The 27,851-nt window shown below is 42.4% G+C and overlaps 1 protein-coding gene and 1 long non-coding RNA gene across 10 annotated transcripts in view; one reads left to right on the forward strand and one right to left on the reverse strand.

Annotated features, from left to right (window-relative positions):
- Positions 1-12,244, forward strand: part of DOCK3 (dedicator of cytokinesis 3) — a 609,762-nt gene extending 597,518 nt beyond the window's left edge. For 7 of the 9 annotated variants that reach the window (XM_048858121.2, XM_048858122.2, XM_048858129.2 and 4 more), the window contains 3 exons: positions 4,541-4,663; positions 5,282-5,364; positions 7,654-12,244. In XM_048858121.2, the coding sequence (XP_048714078.1) occupies positions 4,541-4,663; positions 5,282-5,364; positions 7,654-8,166 (719 nt within the window). In that variant the 3' untranslated portion in view covers positions 8,167-12,244. The remainder of the gene's footprint in view (positions 1-4,540; positions 4,664-5,281; positions 5,365-7,653) is intronic. The other 2 variants (XM_048858128.2, XM_048858131.2) reach the window with 1 other exon arrangement.
- Positions 12,245-15,364: 3,120 nt separating this feature from the next.
- Positions 15,365-27,458, reverse strand: LOC142072748 (uncharacterized). Its single transcript, XR_012669305.1, has 3 exons — positions 27,314-27,458; positions 23,914-24,058; positions 15,365-16,408 (listed from the first exon to the last, which is right to left on the reverse strand). It is a non-coding gene; the product is annotated as an uncharacterized LOC142072748 (long non-coding RNA).
- Between the last annotated feature and the right edge of the window lie 393 nt (positions 27,459-27,851).

Genomic DNA, 27,851 nt, shown 5'->3' on the forward strand with positions numbered 1-27,851 from the left:
TTATAATCCTCTGTAGGGGATAATCAGGGAATCCCAGCTCCTGAGCCATGTTGTGAATGTAAATAAATGCAGCTGCAGGCATATGTGCAACCTTTTGAACCATTACCACTGTCTGTAAGTCAAGAGTGCCATTAACCAACTTGTTTTTTGTAAATGTTCATGTCCTGTGAACTTGTCCAAGCCCGTCTCCAGTGAGAAGCCCTCTGTACTAATTCTCACTGACAGCAGAGTGACACCAGCTGCTGAAGGGAAAAACAGTTCAGCTATAGCTTCCCTTCTGCTGAACTTGACCACCAAGTGCACTCGGCTCCACCAGATGGTTTGGCTGCTCTAGGGCAATAGTAGCTTCGATGGTAGCTTCCTCCCTGGAGCATAGCTGGATAAAGTGTTGGTTCCAACAGGCAGAAACCAGGTTCTGAACCATCCATCAACAGGATCATGTACAGTAGTTCTAGACACTGATACGGGCTGAGGAGCAGATCCACGTAGTGTAATGGGCTAGTGGACTAGATTTACATCTGTTTTTCAGATTCCCTCTGATCAGTGCTATTGATTTCTCCCTTTTAACAAAAGTGCCTCAAGGAAAGGAAAAGAAATAAACTCTAGTTTAATGCTTGTGGTTATCATCCTAGTACAGAACATTGGTATGAATGTCAATTTTAGTCCCATCAGGGAAAGATTACTGTTGATCAGTAAAACGTTTTGTAGGTTCAACATTTGACCTTTGCTCTGTACTCTCAAGTAGCAACATTGTTGCTTGGTAACCATTTTGTGGCATACAACTGTTGCATATTATTTTTAATGGTGGCACTATGGTATCCATTTCAAGAGTCTGATTTGTCTTGCGCACCCCCAAGTTTCACCTCACTTAAAAACTACTTGCTTACAAAATCAAACATAAAAATACAAGTGTCAACACACTATTACAGAAAAATTGCTGACTTTTTCATTTTTGCCATATAATTATAAAATAAATGAATTTGAATATAAATATTGTACTTACATTTCAGTGTATAGTATACAGAGCAGTATAAACAAATCATTGTATGAAATTTTAGTTTGCACTGACTTTTTATATAACCTGTTGTAAAGCTAGGCAAATATCTAGATGAGTTGATGTACCCCCTGGAAGACCTCTGAGTATTCCAAGGGGTACGTGTACCTCTGGTTGAGAACCACTGCCCTATACTACAGAGCACCAAACTGGTAAAATACCTATGGCTGGTCTTGGTGGTGTAGAGCCAGCACAGAGGTTCTTATTCAACTCCTTTTTCCTGATGCCAATGTAGCAGAGAAAAGGACACAGCTGCGATGACCCTGCACTACGTCAATCCCTGGGTGTGTTTTTGGCCACTGGGGCTGTCATAAACATACAGCTAAGGGTAGCCTAGAATTCCTCCTTACCTGTAATGGGTTAAGAAGCTCAGATAACCAGGTTAGCACCTGACCAACAAGACCAATGGAGAAAGAAGATACTTTCAAATATTGCGGGGGGAAGGGTTTTTTTGTGCTTTTTGTGTGTGTGTGTGTTCTGTTTTGGGACTGAGAGGGACCAGACGGAAATCCGTCTTCTCCAACCCATCCTAATCCAAGTCTCCAATATTGCAACCAATATAGGTAAGCCAGGCAAGGTGGATTAGTTTATCTTTTGTTTTGCTTGTGAATTTTCCCTGTGCTAAGAGGGAGGTTTATTCCTGTTTTCTGTAACTTGAATTTTCCCTGTACTAAGAGGGAGGTTTGTTCCTGTTTTCTGTAACTTTAAGGTTTTGCCCAGGGGGGAATCCTCTGTGTTTTGAATCTGAATACCTTGTAAAGTATTTACCATCCTGATTTTACACAGGTGATTCTTTTACCTTTCCTTTAAATAAAATCCTTCTTTTAAGAACCTGACTGATTTTTCCATTGTTCCAAGACCCAGGGGGTTGGATCTTTGATCATTTTGTAATCAGTTGGTTAGGATATTATTCTCAAGCCTCCCCAGGAAAGGAGGTGTAAGGGCTTGGGGGGATTGCTGGGGGAAGAGGAACTCCAAGTGGTCCTTTTCCCTGGTTCTTTGTTAAATCACTTGGTGGTGGCAGCGTTACTTAAACCCAAGGTACGAGGGAGAATTTGTGCCTGGGGAGTTTTTAACCTAAGCTGGTAGAAATAAGCTTAGGGCGTCTTTCATGCAGGTCCCCACATCTGTACCCTAGAGTTCAGAGTGGGGAGGGAACCCTGACAGGGGCTATTTGCAGCTGGTATAAACTAGAGCAATCCTCAGGCTATTCTAACCAGCAGGATCAGGTGAGTGCAGAACTGAACTTGATGCCATCTTTGCATATACTACCCTGACCTGCACTCTGTACAGATCAGGTGCATCCCTGGAGCTGGTCCACCCTCTTTTAGGATTCTCACTCTGTCTCTTCCCCCGACCCCTTCCACTTTTGGATTGATGTTTTTAATGTGTGTTTATCTTTACATCTTTCATGTTTGAGGGTCTAATTTTGCAATCATTTTGATTTTATAATTGGCTCATTTTTTTTTCTCTTGGGAAGCCTTTGCTTCCTGCTGAATCAGGAACTAATTAAAAAGCTCCAACGGCAATATATAAACAGAGTTGTGGCACACAGCCTTGGTTGTGGGGTGACCTTTATTCCTATCCACTACTACAGACCTTTAGGGACCATAAAAAACCCCTCAAAGCTTGGGAAGTTTTGCCTGTTTATACTAGGGAGCTGAGACTCAGGAGTGAGAATCCTGCAAGATGATGTGTTCAGAGAAGCAGATTTACAAGGTAAGTAAAATTTGCTCATGCAGTTGAATGGCTGGTGAAATCATGAAGGAAGATTGGAATTTGGCCAGGTGCCTGGGGCTGACACTCATGTGAATAGAGGATATCTTTTGATGGGATGGTCCTCTGAGATACAGTAGTAAAACATTTTCCTGGACTGGGGAAAAGATTAGGGAATTTTTAAACTTCTCCAAGATCACCAACCTTCTTCCAGAACATACATGTGTAGTCCAAGGTTAGACATTGATGGATTTGGAGGTAGAACCCTCACCCCTTTTAAAAAAACCCTCACCAAGTACAGAAATATGGAAAATATACAATCCCTGTCATGTTAAGAGTGAAATATTCACAGGTCAGTGACTCCTGGGACTGAAGGGCATTTCTTCCCCTCTCCAAGATACAAGCTGTTTCCTGGGCATATCTCCTCTTCCTACCCCATCCCCCTCCCCCAGCCGCCATTAACTTTAGTTAAGTTTAAGGCCTATAAAGTATTCTAGGCTAGCTGAGTGTCTCTTTGATTATTTTTTGCCAGTGGAGGCCCTTAGCACCTACTACTTTCGTCCAATTATGTCCCCAAAACAGATGCAGAGGAATGAGGATAAGGTCCCATTAGGAAAAAAAAAAGTAACTATAATTCCATTGGCATCTATTGCATTACGGTCCCTGTTGCATTTTCCACTTGCTACTTGGCATTAGTAGCCACGAGATGGACTCACTGGTATATCATCAGCTTTTTGTAACCCCATATGTATTCACATCTTCTACTGTCAGATCTATTGTTAGAACCCGTATTTTCTGTCACCCAGAGCCTGCAAGGAAGGGCTAATATTTTTAATCAAAACTAGTTTCAGTGTCTTTGTTAGACTCTCCAAATCATTTTGATTCCCCCTTCAGATATTAAACAGTTTTAGAATAACCAACACAGCAGTAAATAGATAAAGTCGCTGTTCTGGCACATTGATTAGTATATTGGCTGCTTCTTGTCATCAAGAAAGTGGTGCAGTGTGTCTGAAAGAAAAAAGGGTGTATTTTCTTTAATAATGAGAGTTCAGATCTTTCCAGACATTTCAAATGTCACTCAGTCTAGAAGGAAAAAGCTATTGCTTCTCGGATCTGAGTGTATTACTTTAGGTTTCTCTGCCTGAGTTCTTTTCCATGCAAAACTGAAGGCGTTTAGAGATCGTAACCAGTATGTATTATATGATTATGAAGACAGGAAAGCTTTCTTGTCTTCTTTGGCTAAAGAAAATCAGGTCTTCTGATGGTAATTCTGAAATAGGGTTTTCTGATTCCTTATAACCACATTTTGAAAAATAGTGATCATAGCTAGTAATTAACTCTTTGCCTAGTAAATGATGCCATTAAAGGTAATGTTTTTATTGCATTATGTTTAGATATGATCAGCTTAGTCATCCTCCACCTAGCCATTATGGTGCAGTAACAGATTTTGTTGTGTTTACTGAGGTTTCTGCCACTTATGCTTGTAGTCTACTTCTCTTTACCCTTACATTTAAAATAATCACCTTTCTGTAGATTGCAGCCCCCTAATTCACCCTGGCCTTGGAGTCTGGCCTATCCTTGCAGCCAAAGAGCGCACAGCTTCTCTTGTGCTTGCTGCCTTCAGGTCCACCTTATGGTCAGGTACTACATCAAATGGCAAGGAGCCAGATCCACATACTCAGTTGAGGAATGGAGAAATGCCATTGCCTCCATCCCCAAGAAAAACTTGTAATGTAATGTACCCAAGTTCAATCTGTTTCCATCCTTCAGCTGTGCCAGCAGCGCCCAGCAGCTGGAGCCTAGACAGCGGAACCAGAGAGGCCCTGCCATTCCTGTCTGCCCACGTTGGGAGCATCTTGGCCCCACCAGTACCTCCCCGAAGCCTACCCCATGGTAAGGAAATCCCCAGGAGGTCCACCTGATAAGTCCTGTGCTCATGCACAGATAAACCTAGGTCACATGAAAGCCAACATTGACTTGTATGAGCCTTTTGTAAGGAGTGCAGGGAGAGAAGGCTATTTGGTCTGCTTGGTTGACATTAGATAACACTTAAAATTTCATCAGCTGCAGCAATAAGGTCGTAAGTGTGTTTTGGGACTAGAATTAGGTTTATGAGTAGTGTAAGCTGTCTTGGCTTCTTGTCAGTGACGATCCTCAGCAGTAGCTTAAGGCTACAAAGATATTAATTGTGTTTCCAGACATTCAGCATTTAAGAGACTGCTGCCTTGCCATGAAATCCTTGATAACAGCGGTGGGTAGAATTCTGTTGTTGCTACTGAACTCCTCATTTGCACTTTGTAACAGATACACTTTGGGTTACCCATTACAAAGATTGCTTTCCAGGATATTTGGTAAGCTCTGGACTGGAGATGGGACTGTCAGCAGTTGGACCTGGTTACCTGATGTTACAGAGGACTAGAACAGTGAATTCTTACTGCCTTGAGGTTGTACAGATCTGTGAGCCCACAGCTACAATTCTTTATTACTATTTTATTCCTTGTCTCATTTCAGGTCACTACTCACTGCACTTTGATGCCTTTCACCACCAGCTCAGTGATGCTCCTCCAGCACTGCCTGCTCGGACATTGCGCAAGGTAAAATGACCTCTCAAGGTTGCAGAACACAGCATCCAGCTAATCTGGTCATTAGCAGTTATGATCAATTCCAGAATCTCCAGCTCTCATATACCTTCTCCAGCCTGCCTTATTCCTGTATTGTCTGAGCACTAGAAAATACATCATCTATTTCTAAGAAACAGAAGTTCAGACTGAAGGCTGACATGGTGATTGTCTACACCAAGATCTCCATTAAATGGACAGTTTGCTGCTGTTCCAGTAATCAAGTAGCCCATAGATATGTTTGTGCTCTCTTTAGCCCATAGGAGGCTTACCCTCTTACTATATATATGTGTTTTCGATCCAAGAACACAAGCCTTTGAATAGCCAGTTCTAATCACAGTTGGGACTCTCATGCCCCTCACATAGGGATTTTTGAGAGAGGTTGAGGGCAGACTAGCAGCATTTTTATCTTTTTGGCCTACTATACCTTTTGATTCAAATTGATACAGGAATGGGGGGATAAAATGTTTAGTTGTCAGCTCTCTTTAGATTGCCCTCCAGAACAGAACATCAGTTAGTGATTTGGCAGATCTTCTTTTCTCTTCTTAAAGTAGATGCTTTCCACTCTGTGCCTCAAGAGGCAAGGGTTAGTTACTCTTTCCTGATACATACAGAAAACAAAGGGTCTATGACCTCATCTGGAACTCATTGTTTTGAATGAAAACAGTAAAACTAATGCTTAGCCTGCTGTCTCTCCAATCAGTCCTTTTCATCAAATAATAAAATCTCTAGAATCAATCTGCTAAAGAGAGTGTTATTTATTAGAGAGTAAACAAATTGCTAAGAGTGTTCATTCATTGCTATTCCCTTTAGGGCCAGATTTTCAGACATAGACACAACAGGTGCACCTGCATGAACGTGCTGGCAAATGAGTCAATTGGGCCAATATACATCAGTAGGCTGTATACTGATGCTTTCTAAAACTTCTGTCTCTCTGTGTGCTGCTTCCAGCAGAGCAGTAAACTGAAATTAACAAGATTTGATGAGTGCTTTAGAAATTGCTCCCCCTTTGTTCTTTTTCCTTACCCCCTGCTCAGTGTGCATCAGCAGTGGAGTAGAGAGAGGAGCAGAACAGGTGATTGCAAGTGTGAAATTAACAAAACTCTCTGACATTTACTGCTATTAAGCTTCAGAGAACTTTTTACTTTTACTTCATCTCTGAGGAGCCAGGCAGCAGAGCAGCATGCAGGCTGGGAGGAGAAGCAGTAAAGGGAAGAGGAGGGGAATAAAGCAGCACAGAGTACAAGGAAAAGAAGCAGAGGGAGAAAGGAAAGAGAAATGAGAGTATAAAGTCACAGACCAAAAATCTTTATGGCTGTGGAAGGTCCTGCTTGGGTGGAGCTACTTCCTCACAGACTCAGAGAAGATTGGGGACAGGGCTAGATAGCCACAGATCCACTTGCAAAACTGATTGATTCCCCATCAGACTCCATTGGACCTCACTTGCAGACAGTTTGGTTTCCAGGACTGGGAGAGGATTGGACATGGAGAATAGAGAAACAACAGGAAGAATATAGACATAACCTCAGAAAAATAGAGAAAGAATAGAGAGAGAGGAGAGAGGGAAAAGGAGCAAAAAAGAACAGAGAGAAGAGAAAATTGGAAAATACAGAAATAAGATAAATGTGGAGATGCCCACAATGAGAGCTACAGGAATTGGGGGGAGACAGCATGCATTAGGCAGGGCAGGGATACACAGTGTGGCATTAAATCTTTTAAAATAAAAAGACAAAAGGAAGCTAGTTAATATGTACTCTTGAACTAAGGAATGGAAATAGCTACTGAAACAGTTTTAATAAATAGCAATTACTAACTTCTAAATAGCAAAACTACTGAAAAAATAAATCAATGTGTAAAAACTTATAACACATTATTAATGTTTTTATTGTAATATTTGTGTTGCAAGATTTTACATAAATACTCCGATATTTACGGAATGTAGGAGATCCTAGCAAGGCAGGTGTGGTGAATGGAAGATGCTGGGATGTAGGACATGTTAAATAGGATTGGAGAAGAGGGTGTCACCACCATGACTGCTAGTTTTTTACTGTTTGATCATGCATACAGGAAAAACACATTTGCCTGTACAAACAGGTATTTGTACATGGAAATCAGGTTGTGGGTGTACAAATGGCTCAGATTTCTTATTTTCTTAAATACAAAAGCAATTAGGCGGTAACTAATGAGCTGTAAACAATGAAACAAGGCCACTGAGGTTCACAATTGCCCAATCACGGATGTTAACATGTGTTTTTCTTTAAACAGTCTCCTCTTCATCCAATTCCTGCATCACCCACAAGTCCCCAGTCTGGCCTGGATGGAAGTAACTCCACTCTGTCAGGCAGTGCTAGCAGTGGTGTGTCCTCCTTAAGTGAGAGTAACTTTGGACACTCATCTGAGCCCCCTCCTCGCACAGACACCATGGATTCTGTCCCTAGCCAGGCCTGGAATACTGATGAAGACTTAGAGACACCCTACCTCCCTGTCAGGTACAGTCTCTCTGAACCTGATGTTCTGGAGTCACTCAAGTCCCAGCCATGTCGAAGCCACTCTGCTCCATCTGGAGTCATTCCTCAGGACACTATGGACCCTCCAGCTCTCCCCCCAAAACCATATCATGCTCGGCTCCCAAACATGGAGAATGAAGAGGAAATGATGCTGATGATGGAAGAGGAAGACAAACACCGGCCACTCCATCGCAAAGTCTCCCAACCAGCGAGTGGTGGAAAGGAGGAGCAGGCCAGGGTAGCATGGGAGCATGGCATCAGTGAGCAGTAAGCAGGACTACCTGGAAAGAAGCTTGTATAGTAATTCCAGGTCTGACCAGAAGAAAGATGTAAAAGTTTAGGACTCAGAGGAGAGAACAGTAATCCAATTCTTTACTTTCTACTGCCATGAGTTAATGTCCGGAGCCCATACAAAGTTTGGGCTGGCATGTGAGGTTGCTGCTTTCCTTTTTATTGTATTTTATACTTTTTGGTTTTATGTTATTTTTAATTATTATTTTTTGTGTGCAGTGGGTGCTTTATTCCTTCTGCAGTTTATCAGACCACACAAAGTGGCATGTAAGCTGTTAGCCATAGAGACTTGCAGAAACTGAAAAGAATTGGAATATTGAAGGGGGGATGTGGCAAATTGTTTTAAAAAGCTTTCCTCCCAGTTTTGAGATGCACACAAGTAGAAGCAGTTGCACTAGGGACATGTTTCTTTGCTGCATAGAAGTGAAAGCTCATTGCTGAATTCAGGGATTTCATGAACTGTCAGGCTGGAAGGTGCATTCTCTGCAGGCAATGGAAACTCGGCTGTTCTATGAAGAAACTGGGTCTTCCAGGTTTATGACCATAAACAGCTTTACAGTAATCTCCTTCATTGACTCAGTTGTGATGAAATGATCTAACCAGTGCTGACAGGCTTCCATATTGATTTTTGAGGTATCATTTCAAACAAACTCTGCCTCCTTTGGTTGTTCATGGACATGTACTTTGGTTTTTCATGTTTTTGTTCCTTAATTTCATTTTTTTACTGGGTAAGCCAGCTGCTTTTCCACTGGAGTCATAGTCCATATCCACCTTTACTGCAGGGTAAGAGAGGGTTATGTAGCCTTTAGGGCTGCAACCCAATTCTGAGCCTTTTCTCATGCTTAGCTCTGGGCAAGTGGTTGTCACCAGCACTTTTATTCCAGTCAAGGAACCAGCTGAGAGGCTCATGCAACAACTGCTTGATAACTGAGCAAGTAAGAAGAGAAGGCTTGAATACATCATATCCAGTCCTTGCCTCAGGATTGAAAGTCTGCACAATCCACACCAACATCCATTAACTGTGTTTGTTACTCTAATATCTTATGTGCCCTTCTGATACATTTCACTGCTGCTGCTGCACAATGCCTCCATCTCTCCCTTCAGATAGGAAACCCTATGAGCTGCAAGAAATGTCCAGTGTGTAGTGTGCACTCCAGCTTCAGGGATTTTAAAGATTAACTGTAAGAGGGAAGGGGGGAGATGTTTATTCCCTTTTTTGCTTCTTTATGGTGTGTAAAGAAGACTTGAAAAGTTCTTCTTCTTTTATTTTAAGGGTTTTTTTCCTCTTTGTTTTTTACATTGCACAAATATCCATTCTTGACTTCCCTTTTTTGCTGGCAGACTCTATGAAGAACTGTAGAATTTAGTGCAATTATGATGTGACACAAAGCAAGAGATTGAGACCAGAGCAGTGGAGTGGGGAAGGGAATTTTAGTCAGGCTGTTCTAAGTTCTAGGGTTTTTTGTTTTCTTTGTTTAATACCTGCTTAGTACCTGACAAACGGGAGAAAAACTTTGTTGGTGAAAGATCCACTAAAATTGCCATTTTATTTGAGAGCTGAGAAATTTCCCATTTTTCAAGTCCTTTGAGAAATCTTCCAGCAAAAATAGGGAAGAAAATATCAAGTATTTTATATTCATGATATTTATAAGATAAATAAGCAAAAAATAAAACCCCTTATTTCAGCCCTTCTTTATAATTTTATAATAATCCGGAGTACTTGTACAGCATTTTTCATCTGTAGACTGCAAAGCACATTCCAGAGGAGGAGCATAAGTAACAATGCCCTTCCTCTTTACAGTTGGAAAAACTGAAGCACAGAGAAGTTAAGGGATTTGCCCAATACTACACAAATTAGTGGCAGAAATGGGAACAGAACCAAGGTAGCCAGACTCCAATTCTGTGCCCCATCCATGCTGTTTCCTATATATCAAAAACATTATAAAGAAGCAAAAAAGGAAACGTTTCCCTTTGCAAGCCACTTTAGCACTACCACTATACAACGTGACGGGACAAATATACCATTTCCAAATTCTCCTGAAAATGATAATCTGTATCAAGTTTGGACTCAGGTGGCCATTGTATAGAGGCGGGTGTTGAGATTATTCATTTATTCTTTCTCAAGTTCTAGCCCATGCAAAAGAAATATTGTTCTGTTTTCTTCATTGGCCTGCCTGGCTAGAAGAAGATCTATCCCGTTTCCTTTACTTTTGCTAGAGCAGGACACCCGGAATCATTGTATCCTGCACCATTGAAACACAGATGTTAAAATCTGGTCCACAATGGGCATTTCATCTCTTGCATAAATGCCAAGGCAGATCTGAGTAGAAATGAAAAATGGTGAAGCTCTTAAGAGCCAGAGTCTTAGCTGGTGTAAATCAGGGTAGCTCCATTGAAATGAATGGAATATTCTGATATACACCATCTGAGAATCTGGCCCAGGATCTTCATATGAAACTTTATTAGAACAAGATGCTTGTTTTCCTTTTTTGGTAGAAGGGTTAAACATTATTGTATCTGGAAATGTATTAAGCTCTCCTTTCCAGCAAAAAATAAGGTGTCTGCGCATAAAGCTTTGTGTGTAAATTGGAGTTAACATTCGAGTTAGTCTAAACATCCAGCCAGTGTGACTGACTAGAGCTAACTGCTAACCAGAGTTCTAAGGGATTTCCAAATGCATATCATGCTGCGCTGATTAGAAGGCCAGCGTCTGGCATAGAGACGCCCAGCTTTGATTTTATTTCACTTTTTGGTAAAGGCTTTTTCTAAAAGTTAGATGATCAGTTAGCTTATATAAACAGATGTCAGCCAATTTTACAGCAGGTTCATAGCCACCAAGTTTCATGAAGGAGCAAATTCAATTAACACAAACATATTAGATTTGAGTCTCCAAGGAGTTATTCAGAACCATGGTCAAATTTTTGCAAAATACTTTGTGTATTCTTTTTAAATGCCTAATTTCAAAGGGCAGTGGGGGTTGTGCTGGGTGGGAAGAGAAGGAGGTGGGGGAGATTCTATTATAATTAAGATCTGGTGAGTGTAACACTCATACTACTCTCTGGGGCAAGTATGCTTGGCCAATAGCAGCATGAAACTTAAAGCCAAATTCAGCCCTGGGGTAAGCAGGCACAACTACATTTTCTGAGTTAGGGCTGAATTTGGCTACCAGGGTTTGTTGCTGTGCTCTGTGTAACTATCGTAAATAGAGATAATTTACAAGGAACATGGTCATGCCATACTCATGTACCAAGTTTGAAATTGAAAATGCTTCTTTTGGGTTCTTGGGCCACCACTTCTCTCCTGAAAGCATGGGCTATTAAACTTTCCACCATTGGTGTTTACACCCTCTGTCTGGAGGAAAAGGAATGGGCAGAGGCAACGATGGAGACGAAGCAATGAGAAGAATTGCATTCATCTGCCAGTTAGTTGCTCATTGGTTGGAAGAATGTTTTGGTTGTGCTGCCAGGTGCAAGACCACGGGATTTTTTCCTCTTTTTTTTTTGTTTGTTTAACCTTTATTTCCCTCTTTGGGTGGGGAAGGGGTTACTACATATCTGTCAGGGGAGAGGAGGCAGCCAAATTGGAAAGGTTGTAGAGCAGAAGCAGAGAAAAAAGTGTGATATTTAATTTTTCCTTCATGTGTTTTTTGTATATATCCCATTTGAATGCTGTGTATTTGTACAGGAAATTGAGCAAAAAATGTATAGATCGTGCTGTCTGACTGGTACTCTGCCCTGTAAATGTGTTTTTAACCTCTGGCATTCTGTGCTTATTTAAAAAAGGCAAAAACCTCTAACGACTTCTCTTTTGTGTATTCATGTTTAAAAAAAATCAAAAAAAGCTCTCTTAACTATAATGGAAAGCAAACATAAAAGAAAAAAAAAGAATTTGAACAAGTGTCCTAAAGGTATTTCATTGTATATATTGTGATAGCATGTTTCCAGAACCAACAAATAAGTGATGTGAATTTTAGATGTAAATAGCTGCTGGGTTTTTTTCCTTCCCCATTCACTCGACTGCTGTGATGTGGAATTAAAGATTAATACCTGATATTAAAACATTGGGTTAATGTGTATTCATTATGGTCTTGCTGAGAAGGTTGTCCAGATGCTGCCCCTGGTGTTCGCAGGGTCTGTGTATGCTAGAGACAGAAACGGATAGTGTATTTTTAATCCTGTTTATCTTGCTCTACCTTCTTCTTGCAGGTGATATCAAAATTCACAACAAAGAAACCAGACACAACCCAGCATTTTGGGGGTGGGAAACTACTGAGGAGACGAAAGGAAATCCAGGAACATTACATGGGGAGAGGGAACTGATTCCAAACTGCCTCCCTAACTGGCTGATTGCTGCTGTTTGAATTAAGATGACAGTTTTCGTTTTTTAACATTCAAATCACCTAGTGCCGGGATGTCAGGCATATAGCCATGAGCCAAATCCAGCCAGATAGTTGTGTTTATGTGGCCAGCACAATATAATCAGATTGTGCATAACCTGATCTTTTTTTTTTGTTTAAGTAAGTTTCTAGCCCTCATGGTCACGAGCAAGACCTTCCAATTGTCAAATGAGTGTAACTGATGTAATGCTGTCTGGCCAAGCCTGTGGACAACCTGAAACAATTACTCAGAAGTGTGAAATAGATTGTCTCCCATTAATCTCATTGGAATGTCAACTTTAAAACCGAGAGATGGCATTTGAGTGTCAACATAATGCATTTAATTACTAATTCATTAGCAGATAGAATGGGGAAAACAGGTGGGAGTGAAGACCATAAGGAAGTAGGAGATAGGAGTTACTGGAGAAAACGAAATCCAAAGGAGATATATGAATGAAGGGACTATAAGGAAGGAAAACTAACTAAAAGGTGGAAAGGTGGTGTTCCTAGAGGAGAGGGTATTTTTCACTGATGCTGAATGTGACAATAAGGTACTGAACAAATAATAGTATTAACTAAAAGTATAGTCACTAAATAAAGGCCAGCCAGGCCCTTATAGACTTGTTGAGCCGCGGTCTAGCGACTAGATTTACTCCTGTTCTCAGAGTCCTTAGCTCAAAAAAACAAAACAAAAAACCAAAAAAAAAAACAAACCACCATGGAGAGATAACAAGGGCGTTGTATTTGTGCAGAATAAATACTTTACTTCAAAAGGCATTTGGCAGCAGACAGTTATATTGATTTAGATTTGTATCTCATTATTTTAGTTAGTTTCAGATAGATTTTTACTGTTCTTCATTAGTATGTAGTATACTTCATTGTGTATTTTTCCCTAGGATGTATATTGAAATCAGTTCTCCCTACCTATGAGACTGGTATCATTATTCCCATTTTACATATAGGGAAACTGAGGCACAGAAAGGTAAAATTACTTGTATTATGTAGCATGTAGTATTATGTAGCAAAGGCAGAACCAGAGTAGAACCCAGAAGCCCTGATTCATTGTTCCTTGCTCTCAGGCCAAAGTAAATGGGCACCGAATAAATAACATATACTGTATACAGAATAATAGTTCTGTAAATATTGCTGGGAAGTGGAAACAAAATGTTTTAAAATGAGTCAGAGAAATGGAGTACTGTTCACTAAGGGTTCCAAGAAAGTGTGGTTATGCCCACGCCGACCAGCCACAGAGACATTACTATACAAGCAATAACATACTTCAAGAAGTCAGGATATACAGGAAAAGAAGACCTGGTGTTTAACTTTAGAGGGTGGTTAAGTCACTTGGTCTTCTGCATCATGTTTCACCATGCATAAATGCCTACTATGTTACATGATTGCTTATGTACCCAATTGAAGGCATGCAGATACCATATGAGATGATCAACACTTTGCAGGATTGGGCTATCAGCTTGAGCTGGATGCTGTACCAGGCTGCTGAGGGGCTCCTTTGAAAGGTTCAAATGTAAATATAGATGTTTTTTATCTTCCAGGTACACATAGAAAATAAGGGCCTCACCTTATTGATATTATGAAAGAGGGAGAATTAAGCGAGTTGCAGTCCACTGTAAGAGTAAAGAACCTCTGAAGAGAAAGTGACCTGGAGGCCTGGTAATGTCCAAAATCCTCTCTCTAAAGTAAGGACTGTGGATTCCCTTATCCTAGTATGTAAGAAATTAGAAGTTGAAGAACAGCATGAGAGGTTCCATTTCCCATCTTTTGGATGGGGTGTTTCATGCAGTGTGTTCACGCCTTAGCCGTGAGTTACAGAGGAAACTCTTCCCAGCCACAAAACAACAGTTGTATATTGTCTTTGCTATGGGGGTGACATTATATAGTAGGGGAAAGCATGAAAAGGATGGTTTGATAGTCTAGATGCCTCAACACTAACAAGCTCAGCCTTTGCTTTGGAGAGCTGAGGAGCTCCAGCATACGCTTTTGCTATAATCAGTGAGATAAAGAAAGCATATGGATCCTATGGCTTTTTCACAGAAAACCAAAAATGTTAAGATTTGGACATCTGGGGCCAGATTCCTCATTGGCCCTCTGACCCCTTTGTACCAGTGAGGCTGTAGCAAAAGGGTTGTGTTTTAGGCAAAACTCCTCTGGGGAATACCTACTGGTGCATGGGTCCCTGCACTCGTTTCAGAGCTGTGTCCACCAGTTCTGTTCCACCTCCACGAAGTTCAGGGCACAAATTGTTCCAGGGAAGAGGTAAGGAAGGAGCATGGCCAGGGCAGAATCTGTATCTCTACAGTAGTCCATAGTGACCATTGCAGTAGGGGCACAAGTTAGACGTAGCCTGCACTGGGGCCCGACACACTCCCACAGTCCTTGAATAGGAGAGCTGCAAGCCTCATCCCCTCTGTTCCCATGTCAGCACAGGGATGAATGTGGTCCCTAGAAGGTGCACTGCTAGGTATCAGGCGAGTTACAGTGTCCTGTATGGAAAATGTTATTGGAGTTCATAGGTTCTTTTTCAGTCATACTGCTGGTTTGTGCCTTCAAGGGGCTTGCACTTGCTTCCTCCTTTGGACCTGGCACAGTGGTAAGTACAGCAGCTCTGAATCCACCTACTGAAATATTTGAAGAGTGCCTTGAATGGAAGCCTACTTAAACCCCCTTATGGACCAGCAGCTAAACCCTCACTGGGAACATCAGGCACTGGGAATTTAGAATATAGTCAATTTTCATCATGGCAAAAGATAACAATGGGGTGTCCTGGGGATTCTGTACTAGGACCTGTGTTGTATAATATATTTATTAATTACCTGGAAAAGGGGGTAAAGCAATGAAGTAGCAAAATCTGCAGATGACACAAAATTACTTGAGTGGTCAACACTGGAGAAGACTGAGGAACTTCAGATGGACTTATCCACACAAGGTAAATAGACAACATGATGCCAGCTAAAATGCAAAGCTGACAAATGCAAAGTAATGCACGGTGGAGGAAATAATCTGAACTACTTGTACAGCTTACTAGGATCTAAATTAACTATTAATTCGGGGGAAACATTTGAGCCTCAGTGTGAACATATCCGCTCAATGTGCAGCAGCAGCCAAAACAAACAAAATATTAGGATGTCTGAGGAAATTTTTTAGAAAAATGATAAATATGAAATATCATTATATAAGTCAATTATATGCTTTCACCTAGATTGCTGTGTTCAGTTCAAGGCATCCCAACTACAAATGATGCAGCATAAGAAGGGGTTCAGAGATGGACAATGCAAATTATTAGAGGTATGGAAATGCTCATGATTGAAAAGAATAAGGCTCTCTCAGGAGATGAATGGGAGGCCATGATAAATGCTCTTGAGAGGGTAGACTGGGAACTTCTATTCACTCTTATAACACAAAAACGGAGAGCTATTGAATGAAATTGAAAGGTGGCAAATTCAAAACTGATGATGGGAAATTATTCTTCACACAACACAATTAGCCTGTGGAACGCTGTAGCACATTTCATTACTGTGGCGAAGACCCTAGGATTAAAAAAAAGAAGTCAACCTGTATATGGTTAATAAGAATATTCAGAGTTGTTATAGCAAATATTAAAAGAATAAACAATAGTTTGGGAAGGAAAATAAACATACTTTAGGGCACAAGCAAATCTCTAATTATTGGGGGGTTAAAAGGAGAATCTCAGGGCAAGTTATCCCCCCATAAATGCCTATTGAAGGGTTTCTTGCACCTTCCTCTGAAACATCTGGTGCTGGACACTGTCTGTAACAGAATACTGGCGAGATGAACTCTTGATGAGATCCAGAATGGCAGTTCCTGTGTTCTAAAGAAGAGAGAGAGAAAGAAATACCAAGAGAAAAAGCTAGAGGTTTTGGATTCACAACCAAGCAAAGAAAATGCAATACAGGGCTGCAGTCAATGTTGGTTTAAATTAATGTTAGGGATACACCTTAAACTTCCATTTGGTGGTGATGAAGTACCTCCCTACAGTTAAATTACTATAATTAGGTTGTTTGTTTTCAGTATTCATGCATCTACAAAAGGCAAGGAGTAGTGGGGGAAGAAAAATTAGTGAAGCAAATCTATAACACTGCGCATAGATCAAACAACAGACTTACTGCAAAATCAATACATTCAATATAGCAACACTGAACATGTATTTTGTAATAAAATAAGAATAGGGCCACTTCTGGCCCCTGCTATCCCTGTATGCAGTTGCAACAGCATATGGAACCACATAAGAGCCACCAGGAGCCAAGGAGAATTCCCCTTACGCAGGAGCAGCATATAGCCAATGTACCCCTCATTTGCAAGCCCCAGCGGAGAGGGCAGTCCTAGAAGTGGAAAGGAGTATACCTATAGAATTGCATGTAGGGCTGTCGATTAGTTGTAGTTAACTCACGCTATTAACTAAAAAAAATTAATCGCGATTAATAAAATTAATCGCAATTAATCACACTGTTAAACAATAGAATACCAATTGAAATGAATATTTTTGGATGTTTTTCTACATTTTCAAATATACTGATTTCTATTACAAGACAGATTGCAAAGTGTACAGTGCTCACTTTATATTATTTTTTATTACAAATATTTGCACTGTAAAAATGAAAAACAAAGGAAATAGTATTTTTCAATTCACCTCATACAAGTATTGTAGTGAAAAGAAAAGGAGTACTTGTGGCACCTTAGAGACTAACCAATTTATTTGAGCATAAGCTTTCGTGAGCTACAGCTCACTTCATTGGATGCATACTGTGGAAAGTATAGAAGATCTTTTTATACACACAAAGCATGAAAAAATGGGTGTTTACCACTACAAAAGGTTTTCTCTCCCCCCACCCCACTCTCCTGCTGGTAATAGCTTATCTAAAGTGATCACTCTCCTTACAATGTGTATGATAACCAAGTTGGGCCATTTCCAGCACAAATCCAGGTTTTCAGATACAGACAGACATCATCTTCCTTTCCAAACGCAAACAGGTGGACATCATACCAAAAGGACTGAAGGTAAAAAATCCATTACAATCTATATACCACACAGACTATGCTGACAGCTTGTGCCACACGCTCTCAAAGAAACTGCGGAACCACCTGATCAAGATCCTCTACAGCAAACAGGGAAAGATAAAGAATGAGCTCTCAAAAATGGATACTCTCATAAAAAACCAACCTTCCACACAAACTTCCTCGTGGCTGGACTTTACTAAAACTAGACAAGCCATTTACAACACACACTTTGCTTCTCTACAAAAGAAAAAGGACACTAAACTTTCTAAACTACTACATGCTACAAGGGGCCACAGCAATGGTTCCCTCAACCCACCCAGCAATATTTTTAACCTATCCAACTATACTCTTAGCCCAGCAGAAGCAGCTGTCCTATCTCGGGGCCTCTCCTTCTGCCCCTCCATCCCCACGAACATGATACAGTTCTGTGGTGACCTAGAATTCTATTTTCAACGTCTCCGACTCAAGGAATATTTCCAACACACCTCTGAACAACATACTAATCCACAGAGACCTCCCCACCAACACTACAGAAAGAAGGATTCTAGGTGGATTCCTCCTGAAGGTCGAGACAGCAGACTGGACTTCTACATAGAGTGCTTCCGCCGACGTGCACGGGCTGAAATTGTGGAAAAGCAGCATCACTTGCCCCATAACCTCAGCCATGCGGAACGCAATGCCATCCACAGCCTCAGAAACAACTCTGACATCATAATCAAAAAGGCTGACAAAGGAGGTGCTGTTGTCATCATGAATAGGTCGGAATATGAACAAGAGGCTGCTCGGCAGCTCTCCAACACAACTTTCTACAAGCCATTACCCTCTGATCCCACTGAGAGTTACCAAAAGCAACTACAGCATTTGCTCAAGAAACTCCCTGAAAAAGCACAAGATCAAATCCGCACAGACACACCCCTGGAACCCCGACCTGGGATATTCTATCTACTACCCAAGATCCATAAACCTGGAAATCCTGGGCGCCCCATCATCTCAGGCATTGGCACCCTGACAGCAGGATTGTCTGGCTATGTAGACTCCCTTCTCAGGCCCTATGCTACCACACTCCCAGCTACCTTCGAGACACCACTGACTTCCTGAGGAAACAACAATCTATCGGTGATCTTCCTGATAACACCATGCTGGCCACTATGGAAGTAGAAGCCCTCTACACCAACATTCCACACAAAGATGGACTACAAGCCGCCAAGAACACTATCCCCGATAATGTCACGGCTAACCTGGTGGCTGAACTTTGTGACTTTGTCCTTACCCATAACTATTTTACATTTGGGGACAATGTATACCTTCAAATCAGCGGCACTGCTATGGGTACCCAAATTGCCCCACAGCATGCCAACATTTTTATGGCTGACTTAGAACAACGCTTCCTCAGCTCTCATCCCCTAACGCCCCTACTCTACTTGTGCTATATTGATGACATCTTCATCATCTGGACACATAGAAAAGAAGCCCTTGAGGAATTCCACCATGATTTCAACAATTTCCATCCCACCATCAACCTCAGCCTGGTCCAGTCCATACAAGAGATCCACTTCCTGGACACTACAGTGCTAATAAACGATGGTCACATAAACACCACCCTATACCGGAAACCTACTGACCACTATTCCTACCTACATGCCTCCAGCTTTCACCCTGACCACACCACGCGATCTATTGTCTACAGCCAAGCTCTGCGATACAACCGCATTTGCTCCAACCCCTCAGACAGAGACAAACACCTACAAGATCTCTATCAAGCATTCTTACAACTACAATACCCACCTGCAGAAGTGAAGAAACAGATTAATAGAGCCAGAAGAGTTCCCAGAAGTCACCTACTACAGGACAGGCCTAACAAAGAAAATAACAGAATGCCACTAGCCGTCACCTTCCGCCCCCAACTAAAACTGCTCCAATGCATTATTAAGGATCTACAACCTATCCTGAAGGATGACCCAACACTCTCACAAATCTTGGGAGACAGGCCAGTCCTTGCCTACAGACAGCCCCCCAACCTGAAGCAAATACTCACCAGCAACCACATACCACACAACAGAACCACTAATCCAGGAACCTATCCTTGCAACAAAGCCCATTGCCAACTGTGCCCACATATCTATTCAGGGGACAACATCACAGGGCCTAATAACATCAGCCACACTATCAGAGGCTCGTTCACCTGCACATCCACCAATGTGATATATGCCATCATGTGCCAGCAATGCCCCTCTGCCATGTACATTGGTCAAACTGGACAGTCTCTATGTAAAAGAATAAATGGACACAAATCAGATGTCAAGAATTATAACATTCATAAACCAGTCGGAGAACACTTCAATCTCTCTGGTCACGCGATTACAGACATGAAAGTTGCGATATTACAACAAAAAAACTTCAAAACCAGACTCCAGCGAGAGACTGTTGAATTGGAATTCATTTGCAAATTGGATACAATTAACTTAGGCTTGAATAGAGACTGGGAGTGGCTAAGTCATTATGCAAGGTAGCCTATTTCCCCTTGTTTTTTCCTACCCCCCGCCCCCCTCAGACGTTCTTGTTAAACCCTGGATTTGTGCTGGAAATGGCCCACCTTGATTATCATACATGTAAGGAGAGTGATCACTTTAGATAAGCTATTACCAACAGGACAGTGGGTTTGTGGGGGGGGGGGGGCGAGAAAACCTGGATTTGTACTGGAAATGGCCCAACTTGATTATCATACACATTGTAAGGAGAGTGATCACTTTAGATAAGCTATTACCAGCAGGAGAGTGGGGTGGGGGAAGAGAAAACCTTTTGTAGTGGTAAACACCCATTTTTTCATGCTTTGTGTGTATAAAAAGATCTTCTACACTTTCCACAGTATGCATCCAATGAAGTGAGCTATAGCTCACGAAAGCTTATGCTCAAATAAATTGGTTAGTCTCTAAGGTGCCACAAGTACTCCTTTTTTTTTTTGCGAATACAGACTAACAGGGCTGTTACTCTGAAAAGTATTGTAGTGAAATCTATTGTGAAAGTGTAACTTACAAATGTAGATTTTTTTTTGTTATATAACTGCACTCAAAAACAAAAAAATGTAAAACTTTAGCGCCTACAAGTCCTCTCAGTACTACTTCTTGTTCAGCTAATCGCTAAGACAAACAAGTTTGCTTACATTTACAGGAGATAATGCTGCCTGCTTCTTATTTACAATGTCACCTGAAAGTGGGAACAGGTGTTTGCATGGCCTGTTCTCACTTTTGAAGTCGGCGTTGCAAGGTGTTTACATGCCAGATATGCTCAACATTCGTATGCCCCTTCATGTTTGGGCCACCATTCCAGAGGACATGCTTCCATGCTGATGATGCTCATTAAAAAAAAAATAGTGCATTAATTAAATTTGTGACTGAACTCCTTGGGGGAGAATTGTACGTCTCCTGTTCTGTTTTACCCACATTCTGCCATATATTTCATGTTATAGCAGTCTAGGATGATGACCCAGCACGTTTGTTTTAAGAACACTGTCACAGCAGATTTGACAAAACACAAAGAAGGTGCCAATGTGAGATTTCTTAAAATAGCTACAGCACTCGACCCAAGGTTTAAGAATCTGAAGTGCCAACCAAAATCTGAGAGGGACGAGGTGTGGAGCATGCTTTCAGAAGTCTTAAAGGAGAAACACTCTGATGCGGAAACTACAGAACCCGAACCACCAAAAAAAAAGAAAATCAATCTTCTGTTGGTGGCATCTGACTCAGATTATGAAAATGAACATATGTCATTCCGCTCTGCTTTGGATCAGTAACGAGCAAAACCTGTCATCGGAATGGACGCATGTCCTCTGGAATGGTGATTGAAGCATGAAGGGACATATGAATCTTTAGCAGATGTGGTACGTAAATATCTTGTGACGCCAGCTACAACAGTGCCATGTGAACACCTGTTCTCACTTTCAGGTGACATTGTAAACAAGACGTGGGCATCATTATTTCCTGCAAATTGTAACCAAACTTGTTTGTCTGAGCGATTGACTGAAGTAGTATTAAGTGGACTTGTAGGCTCTAAAGTTTTACATTGTTTTATTTTTGAATCCAGGGTTTTTTTGTACATAATTCTACATTTGTAAGTTCGAATTGAAAAGAAATTGCACTACAGTACTTGTATTAGATGAACTGAAAAATACTAATTCTTTTGTTTTTTACTGTGAATATATTTGTAATCAAAAATAAATATAAGGTGAGCACTGTACACTTTGTATTCTGTGTTGTAATTGAAATCAATATAGTTGAAAATGTAGAAAACATCCAAAAATATTTAAATAAATGGTATTCTATTTTTAAGAGCGCGATTAATCACAATGAATTTTTTTAAGAGCGCGATTAATCGCAATGAATTTTTTTAATCGTTTGACAGCCCTAATTGAGGAATTCTGAGCTACAATGCACCACACAGGTAGTTCTAGAGATGCTGCTATAAGTTAGTGCAGCCCTAGGCTCTATCTTACTTCAGGAACTGTTTGACCCTTGCAGCAATGCAGACTCAAAAGACCACAAAGGTGGCACGAATCCATCTTTGCTCACACGCTTCTGCTCACCATGACCTGAGCCTTCTATGCTGTGTCTATCAGGAGGTACAGAGAGCTGGTAGTGACCCCTACATTTCGGTTGCCTAACCCTTTTCATTATAAAAGATTATTTTATTTGAGAAGGTCCTGTTGAAAATTCTACGGGATTAATCACTGTGAGTGATTACTAGAGATGGCAGGGGCTCAGGCCATGAGACAGCAGTAGTGCCCCCTATGGGCAAAGACAAATGAACCAACACCGAGAAAACCTTTGGTACCGGGTGTAACAAAGCTCTCATCTAGGGAATGCGCTGCACCTTCACAGCCATTGGTACCGACAACGTACCATGGACACATCTCTGTGGTACCGAGTTTGCCAACAGTACCATAAGAGTTCTGGTACCCTAGAGACCTGATGGGGAAGAACCACAATCCCCATTATTCGGAACTGAGGCCCTGGTACCGAACACATTCTGGTGCCCGGAATCACCCTCGGCTCTGGGCCACATACCACCAATACCCCGGTCAACACTACCCTTACCTGGTGATGAGTCTGACAGTGACCAAGAGGAAGTCACTTCCTTGGCTTCTCATCATGGCCCACCATCACAATAAAAGGGTCCCCCTCAATTCCATTGAGCTAACCCATGATTTTGGTACAGGCCTCCTTGTGTACCCTACACCATCCATGTCCTTCACCCACAATGGCCATATCGGGATCTCTGGAAAATGTACAGATCCCATACTTCATGGGTATTTAGTGTCTCTCAGAGAGAGTCTACCAGATACTCTCCTACAGAATCACTGTCCCTGAACCAGAGGAGACGGAAGCTTTTGAGGAACAGGAGGAAAGGTTCAAAAGGGAAGCTACCCCTCCAACAGACTTCTCATCTTCACCAGCTAAGGCTATAATCCTGCCCCCTCCACCCCCCATCACTAGTTGATGATTTCAAGAACTTCCAAGACATTACATAGAAGGTGATGAATAAGCTGCAAATTCCCTATAGGAGGTGGCAGCTACACATCACAAGCTGGTAGATAGTCTGCACACCTCCTCCACATCCACAATTGCCCTTCCAAATAATGAGGCGATTCTAGATCCTGCCAAAGTCATCTGACAGACACCAGCCTCCATCAGATCGACCAGCAAGAGAGCTGACAAAAAAATACTACATCCCTCCCCAAGCAGACTTTCTATTTCAACATCCGCAACACAACTCCATCACAGTGGATGCAGTTAATGCATGAGGCAAGCAACATCACGCCAAGTCGACCCCATACAGTTGGGATTGGAAAAGGCTAGATCTCTTTGGGAGAAAGGTGTATTCATCAGAGTCACGAACTACCAAGCTGTCATGACCAAATATGATTTTATTAAATTTGGGAAACTCAAGGTTCCAGGCAAGTGACCCTCCATATCAATCTTTTGGAGCTAAGGGCCATCAGGAACACCTGCGCACACTTTCTGCCTTTCACCAGGAAAACCCACTCAAAGATCACAATGGACAATATGACCTATATATTTTACATAATCACCAGGGGGTGCCAGATCTCCCTCTGTAAGCATGGAAGCACTCAAATTTTGGAACTGGTGCATCCATCACAATGTGCTCAGTTCAGCTGTCTGTCTACCAGGGATACAGAACGTGACAGCCTACAGTCTCAGTTGTAACTTTTCTCACGACCATAAATGGGAACTCAACTTAGAGGTGCTTCAAGACATATTTGTCCTTTGGGGAAACGCAACTACAGATCTCTTCACTACTTACCAGAACAAGAATTGTCCTTGTTACTGCTTCAGGGCTGGCCTGAGGAAGCATTCACTTGGAGATTCCCTCATCCTCCCATGGGACAGAGACCTCTTGTATGCCCTTCCCCTGATTTCCTCTTCTATCCAAGGTCCAGTTGAAAATTCTACAAGACAAAGCGAGAGTTGTTCTGATTGCCCCCTCCTGGCCAAAACAAATCTGGTTTTCTTACTTGACACAGATGGCAATATGTCCTCCAGTTCCATTTTGGCCCATTCCCCTCCTGCTCTCTCAAAGTGACAGGCTGATCCTGCACCCCAACCTGCAGGTCCTCTGCTTCCAGGCTTGGCTTCTTCTTGGTTCCATAACTTAGAGGTAGATTGCTCTGACGAGGAGAAAGATGTGTTGCTGCACAGCCGAAAGTCAACCACTTGATGTACTTACCTGCACCTTGGCAGGGGGTTAGACTAGATGACCCTTGCGGCCCCTTCAGATCATATGGTTCTATGCCATCCCATAACTGGCAGTTCTACTAATGTGCAGAAAAGGGAGTTCCTCTTCTGAGTACCATAGAAGACTGACTAGAGCTCTTCAGTGCTTGCCTGAGGTTGTTACCTGCACACATTAAGGTACAGGTTAATTTAGGCATCCCCACCTTTTCCTAATTCATAGGGCTCCAGGTGAAAAGCACCTACCCTGACCCAATTCGTAGGGCTGAGGGCCGCCCATACCCAATTCATAGGGCTCAGGGTGTAATTAACCTTGTCAATTTAAATACCCACACCCTTTCCCAATACGTAGGGCTCCAGGTGTATACTACTTCAGCAGGTGTGCAGGACCTTTTATCGGTGAAAGAGTCTTACACAGTAAGATACTACATAACCTGTATTTATTAACAATTACCCCAAACAAAATGCACATGCTAGACATACAGTGCTCTCCACTCCCAATAAGATAGATGAACTTTTCTTGATGGCCAGTCAGGATCAGGTCCACCTGGAGGACTCCAGTTTCTGCACGGTGTCATTGGCACAGTGTTGAGGTCTGGCAGCTCTGATCTTTGGGGCTCTGTCCTGGAGTTGGTTCCCAAAGAACTTCCTTTTGGACCCCAGTTTATATAGTGAAATTTAAGTCCTTTTTAGCTATACCTTAACCAATCATCATACTAAAATTTTACTAACCAATCCTAACATCATGTAACAAAATTCTCTAACCAATCCTACCCCACCACCTTAATTAATTTACACCCAGCAAAATTAATTATGTAACAGACAGAAACAATTAAAGAACCGGACAGAGACTATACAGATAAACAATAGGGAAGTGGGACCATAATGACAAAACAATAAAGAAATGAGGATTTTGCAACCACAGCTATTGATAAGTGATTTCTTGACAGACAGGATGCTATCAAACTCAGTTTTCTTTAATCATCTTAAGATCTGTTTCTTTATCTGGTGACAATGGGTGCCATTAGGATGGGGTCTCCATCTTAACAGCCTGATATCACATTGTTTTAATGTAATTTAGATGGAATGTGAGGATGTGACTTCCTGCTTCTCAGCTCATGGCTGCTCTTTTAATCTGGCTGCAGACGAAGGTGTCAAGGCTAATTTCCTACCCTGGCACTTCGAGTACAGAAGGTGGGGGCCCGCAAGGATTCTAAAAATTAATAAAAAGAAAAGGAGTACTTGTGGCACCTTAGAGACTAACCAATTTATTTGAGCATGAGCTTTCGTGAGCCACAGCTCACTTCATCAGATGCGTACCGTGGAAACTGCAGCAGACTTTATATACACACAGAGAATATGAAACAATATTGTTTCATATTCTCTGTGTGTATATAAAGTCTGCTGCAGTTTCCACGGTACGCATCTGATGAATTGTTTCATATTCTCTGTGTGTATATAAAGTCTGCTGCAGTTTCCACGGTACGCATCTGATGAAGTGAGCTGTGGCTCACGAAAGCTCATGCTCAAATAAATTGGTTAGTCTCTAAGGTGCCACAAGTACTCCTTTTCTTTTTGCGAATACAGAGTAACACGGCTGTTCCTCTGAAACCTAAAAATTAATACTGGCCACTCCAGGCTTGCATTAAACTTTCAGGGTTACACCTTTTCTCTGGCCTTGGATTGATAGATGCTGCCACCACCCAAGTGCAGAACCCCTTTGAGAACTCAGAAAAGCACACTTGGGAATTCCTTCCTGTGGGGTACCCTCAAGCCCTTTACCCCCCTCCCCCCCGGGGAAGAGCTGAGAAAGAAAAACAAAGGAAATCAGCTGTTGCCACCAGCTAATTAAACAACATGTGCACAAACCTCTTCAGACACAAAAATCCAATTCTGTTCTTAAAAAAGGTAAATTTTATTAATAAAAAAGAAAGAAAGAAAATACATCTGGGAATTTAGGCTTTTGCTAGATTTAAAAAAAACAACTACAAGGAATAAGCATGAAGAATAGCTTTCTTGAGGTCCATCTTAAAGGTTACAAGCAAAACAAAAGCACCTGGGGCTAGCACAGAAGAATCCACAAGCCATAACGAATAAAAGGAATAAACCTAATCGCGTCTTCCTAGACATTTCCTGATCTACTTACATATCTGGGGTTTTAAATTACTCTCTCAGCAATATTCACTCATGGTGCCCAGGGGCCCAGCTCCACCAATGTTTGCGGCTGGGTCTCTCCCCTGGCCCCACCTGCTGACCCCCCCCCCCGCACCTCCCCTGAGTGTCCCCCGGCCCCCACTTGCTACCCCCGCTCCCCTCTCCCGGCGCCTGCAGCTCACGCTGACTCTGCTCCGCCTGCTCCCCGCATCAACTGCTGCCACAGGGTCCTAGTGCCCCCCATTCAATAATGGCAGGGCAGGCTGCCCTTACACTGACCTTCTGCCCTAGCCCTGAGCCTCTCCAATGCCCCAAACCCCTCAACCCCAGCCCCAGACAGAGCCCTCATTCCCCTGCACCCTAATCCTCTGTCCCAGCCCTGAACCCCTCCCACACCCCAAACCTCTCATCCTCAGCCTTCACCCCTGCACCCCTCCTATCCCCAAACTCCCTCCTAGAGCCTGCACCCCTTCCCCCTTCCCACACACCCCCTCCTGCCCCCAAACTCCCTTCCAGCCTCCCTCTGCACCCCCTCTGACCCCCAAACTCCCTCCCAGAGCCTGCACCCCTCACCTCCTCCTACACCCCACCCCCAGCCCAGAGCCTGCACCCCCCACCCCCTCCTGCACCCCCCCACCCAGCACCCAAACTCCTTCCCAGAGCCTGCACCCTGCACCCCTCCTGCACCCTAATCCTCACCCAGGACCTGCACCCCTGACCTCCTCCCCCCCCCACCCAAACTCCCTCCCAGAGCCTTAGGCAGGTGGGTGACAGAGTTTGGGGGGTGGGTTCTGGGCACCACCAAAATTTCTACAAACCTGCCATCTCTGATGGTGGTAGCTCAGGGTCCTGAGTATTGGAGACAGGCAGAGCCCCCAGCACAGTCAGTCAGGAGATGGAGTCCCAGTGGCACTGATACAGAGTTTGGGTCTATGCATCACAACACTTACTTGAACATAGGCAGGGTTTTTTGTAGAGAAACAACAATGGTTCAAGGGAGAACACTAGATTTGTTTGTGGGTAAACTGATGACTCAAGGGTTTTCATTAGGCTAAACAATAGGAGCTGATCACTCTTGGCTGAGCGGTGTTTTCTTCCAGGGAGCTCACAATGTAACAAGGCTGCTTCAGTATTTTGGATATCAATCAAGGATTCATTACTAGAATTGGTCTGATAATTGCTGAGCTGGGTGTGTGCAGGCATAGGTTCATTAACATCTGGAGCAGAGATCCCACATGATGCTGTGCTTCCCTGCTTTTCTGGTCCCAGAGTTCAGTGCGGTTCTCTGTTCTCCATTCTGTATGCAAATCGAGATGTCTCCCTGTGTCATCTTTCATACAGATGAGGCTAGGGGAC

Source organism: Caretta caretta, chromosome 7 (assembly GCF_965140235.1).
Source record: "Caretta caretta isolate rCarCar2 chromosome 7, rCarCar1.hap1, whole genome shotgun sequence".
Classification (NCBI taxonomy): domain Eukaryota; kingdom Metazoa; phylum Chordata; order Testudines; family Cheloniidae; genus Caretta; species Caretta caretta.